Source organism: Limulus polyphemus, unplaced genomic scaffold, assembly GCF_000517525.1.
Source record: "Limulus polyphemus unplaced genomic scaffold, Limulus_polyphemus-2.1.2 Scaffold9658, whole genome shotgun sequence".
NCBI classification, from domain to species: domain Eukaryota; kingdom Metazoa; phylum Arthropoda; class Merostomata; order Xiphosura; family Limulidae; genus Limulus; species Limulus polyphemus.
Genome location: NW_013675268.1, coordinates 14,405 through 21,671, shown reverse-complemented (window position 1 = coordinate 21,671; position 7,267 = coordinate 14,405). Strand labels below are relative to the sequence as shown.

Sequence of the window (7,267 nt, the reverse complement as noted above, 5' to 3'; positions counted from 1 at the left end):
TAATCTGTCATTGTTGATATATATATATATATATATATAGTCTACCGACTCTGGGATACACAGTATTTATGCTGTTACCAGAGATTGGGCCTAAAGTACACGTGAAGGAACTTTAAAGATATAATGCACCTAGGTGACAGAATTAAGAACTCGTTAATGAGGTTAAAAATGTTAACCTCTCGGCAAAAATGAAGGTCTGTAGAAATACCAAATTGGACTTGTTTAAACTTAATATCACAAAGCATCACGATAAAACTATATTTACTCTGGTCTTATTTTATCTGGAAATTTAGGGAATGTAAAAAGTACTTTAGTAAAATAGATGTCGCACAAAAATGTAAAAATGAAGAAACGTTGTTTTTAAAAGCACAAAAGATAATAAATATAACTGTCCACTGTTAACAGATGTCCATCTGTCCAACGACACACGAGAACATAAATATGAAAACGGAACCACCACCGCCACACAATCAGTGCTAATAACAACAAATAAAATAAAATGAACTAACACGTTTGTTAATTATTAGAAGCAGGTTTCTAAAACTGGCTCCATCGTTCTATCAGACAACAGTTTTGACTAAACTTAGAAGTTAAAAGATACTCGGGTACTTTCAGGGTTTTATAAACAACTTTTTGTCCATATGGAATTTCAACAGGTCACCACAGATTCAAAAAACATTTTACAAATTCTTCAGCTCACATGATTAAACAAATTTTTTTTATTAAACAAATGGGCTGTTTGTGCTCTGTCCACCATGGGTATCGAAACCAGGTATCCGTAGACTTAGCGCTGAACCATCGGGGGCTTTCTGTTATATAGAAATATATTATTGTTTGTAATATGTTAAGTTATACCTTTGTTTGCAAGACTGAGCTGTCATGACATAAGTTTTAGAAATAACCAGTATTTACATACAGGCGAAATCTTAGCCCTAACTTTCAACAGAGCTACCAATAATTAAGAAAGCGTTTTAAAATTCAGTCAGTAAGAACACCGAAACGGCCAAACAACAAAACATGTATTGTTCTTTACTTTTCACCGACGTACTATCTATTCTTTGACTTTTTTACCCCAGAGTTTACTCAAGTCGAGATTATAAAGATAACTGTGGATTATTCACGCTTGTGATATCTTGACCCGTGGGGTAAGACTTTACTGACCATCTAGTGACCCGTGGAGTAAGACTTCACTGACCATCTAGTGACCCGTGGAGTAAGACTTCACTGACCATCTAGTGACCCGTGGAGTAAGACTTCACTGACCATCTAGTGATCCCGTGGAGTAAGACTTCACTGACCATCTAGTGATCCGTGGAGTAAGACTTTACTGACCATCTAGTGACCCGTGGAGTAAGACTTCACTGACCATCTAGTGACCCGTGGAGTAAGACTTCACTGACCATCTAGTGACCCGTGGAGTAAGACTTCACTGACCATCTAGTTTGTTTCCCTACACATCGTGTTCTCTTTTCTCTTGGGTTTTTATTCCAAAATTCAAAACAAAATCATTTCAAATAGCTTATAAATATACACGTACTTTTGACGAAGTCACGCTCTTCGTGACACGTTTTTTTTTACCACGTGACGGAACCATTTTTTATGTTAAGAAAAGCGCTACGCTATTTATTACATTCATAACTTTACGTATAATATTTACACACCGTTCGTATATTATGTTAAAAAAGCGCGTGACATTTTCGTTTACTAACCCTGTACAGCCGGTATTAAGTGTAAGTCTGTTGTTGGATGTTTTAACCCTGTACAGCCGGTATTAAGTGTAAGTCTGTTGTTGGATGTTTTAACCCTGTACAGCCGGTATTAAGTGTAAGTCTGTTGTTCGATGTTTTAACCCTGTACAGCCGGTATTAAGTGTAAGTCTGTTGTTGGATGTTTTAACCCTGTACAGCCGGTATTATGTGTAAGTCTGTTGTTCGATGTTTTCAATTAGAGTTAGTAGTGAGTACTGTGTAGTAGCTGCATTGTGTTTCAAGTCAAAATTAGAGTCGGTTAGTACCAATCCAATAATCGGCTAGAACCTAGTTAGATGAGGCGTAATGGAGTGAATAGATAAGTAAGAAGCTGAAGGATTATCACACGTGTTGAACGACGAAAACCACGATCTTATAGTACAGTCGTGTCAAAATCAGGTACTCTTTAGGGATAGTCGAAGAAATCGTACATATGAGCTATGCCAGATATGCCTTATCGTCACCATGGTTACCAGGCAGATCGCGATTGATCAGATCTGTTCACGAGCGTAGAATGCGCTCGTTTTTGTGACGCACTCGAGCTTTCCGCCATTCAGATGAAATCAGCTCAGATGAGGCTCCGCCCTATCCCGTGACGTCAAGCTTTCCTGTCACACACTAGGATTGGTAGTAGCGATACTCTAGACCCAGCCGTGATTTTGTTTCTCCGTGTAAATTAAACAAAACGTTACTTTTTTACGGGGTTTACGTTCTGTGACCTATGGATGCTTGACTACACCACGTGATAGTTTGGAATTATGGTAACACCTAGAAAGGGATCACTGTGGGATGCCCGAAAGTTTTCTCTTCCGAGTCGTCCAGGTCAGTAAGACTGTGTTTATTTAGACAATAATCTGGGCCTTCAGTGATAAGATTCTGTGGTTTATATTCTGTCAAATATGAATTTGTTTTCGGTAAACATTATTTAGGTAGCTTCAAAAAAAAAAAAAACTAACCCTGTCAATAGACTCGGATTTCTATTAAGGTTATCCAAAGTCCGGGGTAAATTTTAACTTGTTATTAGAAGGTTAGATAAGATCCAGGTTAAAGTAACCCGAGAACTTTTCAGACTCTGCAATTAGTGCTAGGGAAGTGGAGTGAGTTGTTTCAGTAATAATGTCTGATCTTCCGGTCCAGATTCCAGCTGTAAAAAATTGAAAGTTGATGTTGTTAAACTGTTTGAATCAGGGCCACGTGTTTTTTTTATTCTGATACTCCGTAACTTCGACTACTGTATGGGGTGAAGTGTGATGGTTACTTCTCAGATCGATACAAACCTATCGATGGTGGGTATCGGAATGGAAACCTCCAAGAAACGTGCTCGTTTGTTCATCTATGGCGCTGCATGAAACTTGACGTTTTAATATAAATGTATTACCATGTAAAGTTTTCGTGGTAGGTACTGATGGAAAGTTGACTGAACCAACCTATGACGTTTTAATATAAATGTATTACCATGTAACGTTTTCGTGGTAGGTACTGATGGAAAGTTGACTGAACCAACCTATATTTTCTGCGTCCCTGTCGGCTTTTCTGGAAGGTAGGCTTCTTGTCAGACTTTCCATCTTAGGACTTATGACGCCAAAAACTAGGTTTTGGAACCCGCTGTCGGCAGGTCACAGATAACCCATTGTGTAGCTTTGTGCTAAACAACAAACAAATACACCGTTTAACCTTACTCTGTGTATTTTCTTCTATCTTTAAAATGCTCCAACCTTGTTTTACACACAGTTTGAGTGCACACTACGGACAACGTTGTTTTACACACAGTTTGAGTGCACACTACTGACAACGTTGTTTTACACACAGTTTGAGTGCACACTACTGACAACGTTGTTTTACACACAGTTTGAGTGCACACTACGGACAACGTTGTTTTACACACAGTTTGAGTGCACACTACTAACAACGTTGTTACACAGTTTGAGGGCACACTACTAACAACGTTGTTTTACACACAGTTTGAGTGCACACTACGGACAACGTTGTTTTACACACAGTTTGAGTGCACACTACGAACAAGGTCGTTTTACACACAGTTTGATTGCACCTACTAACAACGTTGTTACACAGTTTGAGGGCACACTACTAACAACGTTGTTTTACACACAGTTTGAGTGCACACTACGGACAACGTTGTTTTACATACAGTTTGAGTGCACACTACGGACAACGTTGTTTTACATACAGTTTGAGTGCACACTACGGACAACGTTGTTTTACATACAGTTTGAGTGCACACTACGGACAACGTTGTTTTACATACGAAACCAGCAGTTTGTGTTGATTTATAAAAAACCAATATCTTTTGGAAACGTTTCACAATAAGTGGATTTTTTGGAAGAGAAAAGTCGCGTGCACGTGCTGTCCGTCAAACCTAAAGTTTTTCGCACTAAATCCCTTAGCCAGAACAAGCTATCGTAAATAGTTTTTATTTTGTGGGTCAGCAGTAATTTTACGAACTTACAACGCTAAAATCCAGGTTCGATTCCCCGTGGTGGACGGAGTACAGACAGAACTTTGCACTAAGAAAACAGTTTTTCCTTTTTAATTAAATATTTGTTTGTTTTTACCGTATTAACCCTGAAAACCAGAGATGTGTTGTTTAACTGTTATAGCACAATTCAACACTAAATCATCACACAGGTGCGTTGTTTAATTGTTATAGCGCAATTCAACACTAAATCATCACACAGGTGTGTTGTTTAATTGATATAGCACAATTCAATGCTAAATCATCACAGAGTTGTGTTGTTTAATTGTTATACCACAATTCAACGCTAAATCATCAGACAGGTGTGTTGTTTAATTGTTATACCACAATTCAACGCTAAATCATCACAGAGGTGTGTTGTTTAATTGTTATACCACAATTCAACGCTAAATCATCACAGAGTGCGTTGTTTAACTGTTATAGCACAGTTTATTGTATAATTATTTGTTACTGATTTTTCTATAAGTTGTTTCCTATCTAAGATATCACAAGAATGAATTTAATAAAAAACTACAATAATGATTAGTAGCTGAGCAACATACTCAATAAATGTATTGTTGTTTTCTGTTACTCTTGTTTCCTATAAGTTGTTTCCTATCTAAGATATCACAAGAATGAATTAAATAAAAAACCTACAATAATGATTAGTAGCTGAGCAACATACTCAATAAATGTATTGTTGTTTTCTGTTACTCTTGTTTCCTATAAGTTGTTTCCTATCTAAGATATCACAAGAATGAATTAAATAAAAAACTACAATAAACTTTTACTTCAACAATTTTAAAGCTGAACAGCATACTCAATAAATGTATTGTTGTTTTCTGTTACTCTTGTTGACAAAGTACAATTGTTTATAATAGATTAAATTGTCCAAGTCACCTACATGCTTTTCACGTAACCTACAGAGACACAACCTAAATTAAAACCGTTAGGTCTTAATCCTGTTAATTTAATGTCCTTATTTAAAATCAGTAAACTTTGATACACCTCAAATGATATTCCCTCTTTGATATAGGCTGGAATGCTTTAATCGTTTCTGTCTTGTCAATTTCAAAAATAATCAGAATCACCTTGAATATTTAAACATTAAATTATCATGTATAAATCAAGTACTAAACAAGTAACATTTAATTTTATGCACAATAATTCATGTAATATTTCATCCATGTTCATTGCAAATGTTTTGATAAACCAACAATTTTATTTTCCGTATAATCAGCCATGCCATCAAAAGTAAATATAAATACATTATATTACAATTAATTTATAATGTTTCATTGAAATGTTCTTCCTCTCGGATAAACCTTCTAGCATTCTTAACCAATAATAATGTCTGTTTAATATTAAATAATAATGTTAAATAAATTTAATATTAATAACGTTTAATATTCCACGCCTTATGACTTAAATTTTTGACAAATGATGATAAATGTTCATTTACTGATACATATTGTGTTCCTGATTACCAAATTCTGCTTCCTTCCTTGTTCATTTCTTCTTTCATTCTTGGTTTTATAAGCTATTGCGTGTGAGGTTTCGATCCTATGTCTAAAGCAGTAACTACCTTCTTAACTATTACCACTGTATGTGAAGTTTGAAATCTTCCCTGTTTACAAAAATTTCACTTTTAAATGTCCAACTTCTTTTTGTAATCACCCGGTTCTTTAAAACCTGTGTTTACTTCATTTAACAATTCATCATATTTAGATTCTAAGTTACACTTTCATTAGTGTTGAAATTATTGTTTAACTTTTTTATCGCACAATTCCAGGCTAAGTTATTACAGAAGTGCATTATTTGACTTTATTCTACAACATTATATTATTGCAGGCGTACAATGTTTACTTTTGTTATTGCACAATTCAAAGCTACATTGTTACAGAAGTGCATTGTTTTGTGTGAAGTTTTATGATCTGTTTTAAGTTTCTGTTTACTTTTGGGGGAAGGGTGTTGTTTATATAAGGGTAATTTACTTAAAATAAACTGTTTTTATTAACAGTTTTCAGTAAATCCAGAACACCTGTTCATTGCCTGTTGTCTTTACAGGGGTTTCTTTGAACACTTTGTTTTTCCCTATTATATAGGTGCCTTTCTGAGACGACATTCAGTTGACCCGGACAGACGAAGAGGATCGTTAGGTCAAAGGTCATTGGATGGTTCTGATCACCATACCGTATTGATTCACAGAACGGATTCTCGGAGTGTAAGTAACAGAAGACTTAATTAATAAAAACTTTTGTCAGACAAAAATAAATGAAACACGATTGAGTTCATATAAGCCTCATTTTCTACACACCCATGGTTCGTTTGTATCTTGAGTGACGCTCATTCCCGATGACTCGGCGGTAAGCTTGAAGACTTAGAACGCTAAAATTCGTGGATCGATCCCTCCAATGAACACTGCATAGCTAGCCCATTGGGCAGCTTTGTGCTTAACCCTGAATAAAATTGTTATTTCGTGAACACCTCTTCAGTGCGGTACCAGAAAAAAAATAGTAATATAATGTACTAAGAATATGTGAGCATGCGCGTTAGTGGTAATAAATATATCCAAATGTTTGACCGGTATTTTTGCCTTTTTATGACATGAATACTAAACTACAAGAGATGAATAACTTTTGTAATTTGTTAGTTATTTTATATAAATATTTTATTTTTTGTGGGAGAAAATATACATTAATATATATACAACACAAACATCTTTAGATACAGACCAGTCAACAGTTAAACCTGTGTATCTGCAGTGCTCTATCTAAAGGTCGTAAAATAGTCTTAACAACAACCAATCAGTTAGTTACGATTTAAACATCACCAGCACGAATTATAACCGTTCACTAGTTTAAAAGTGCTTCTGTTTACAGTTGTTCTAACGGAAGCTAGAAACGTTCACTAGTTTACAGATGTTCTAGCAAAGTTAGAAACGTTCACTAGTTTACAGTTGTTCTAACGGAAGTTAGAAACGTTCACTAGTTTACAGTTGTTCTAACGGAAGTTAGAAACGTTCACTAGTTTACAGTTGTTCTAA

At 35.4% G+C, this 7,267-nt stretch overlaps 1 protein-coding gene across 1 annotated transcript in view; it reads left to right on the top strand.

Annotated features, from left to right (window-relative positions):
• The first annotated feature begins 2,475 nt into the window (after positions 1-2,475).
• Positions 2,476-7,267, top strand: part of LOC111083468 — an 18,274-nt gene continuing 13,482 nt past the window's right edge. The window contains exons 1-2 of the mRNA XM_022380008.1: positions 2,476-2,570; positions 6,327-6,445. Of these exons, the coding sequence (XP_022235716.1) occupies positions 2,507-2,570; positions 6,327-6,445 (183 nt within the window). The 5' untranslated portion in view covers positions 2,476-2,506. The remainder of the gene's footprint in view (positions 2,571-6,326; positions 6,446-7,267) is intronic.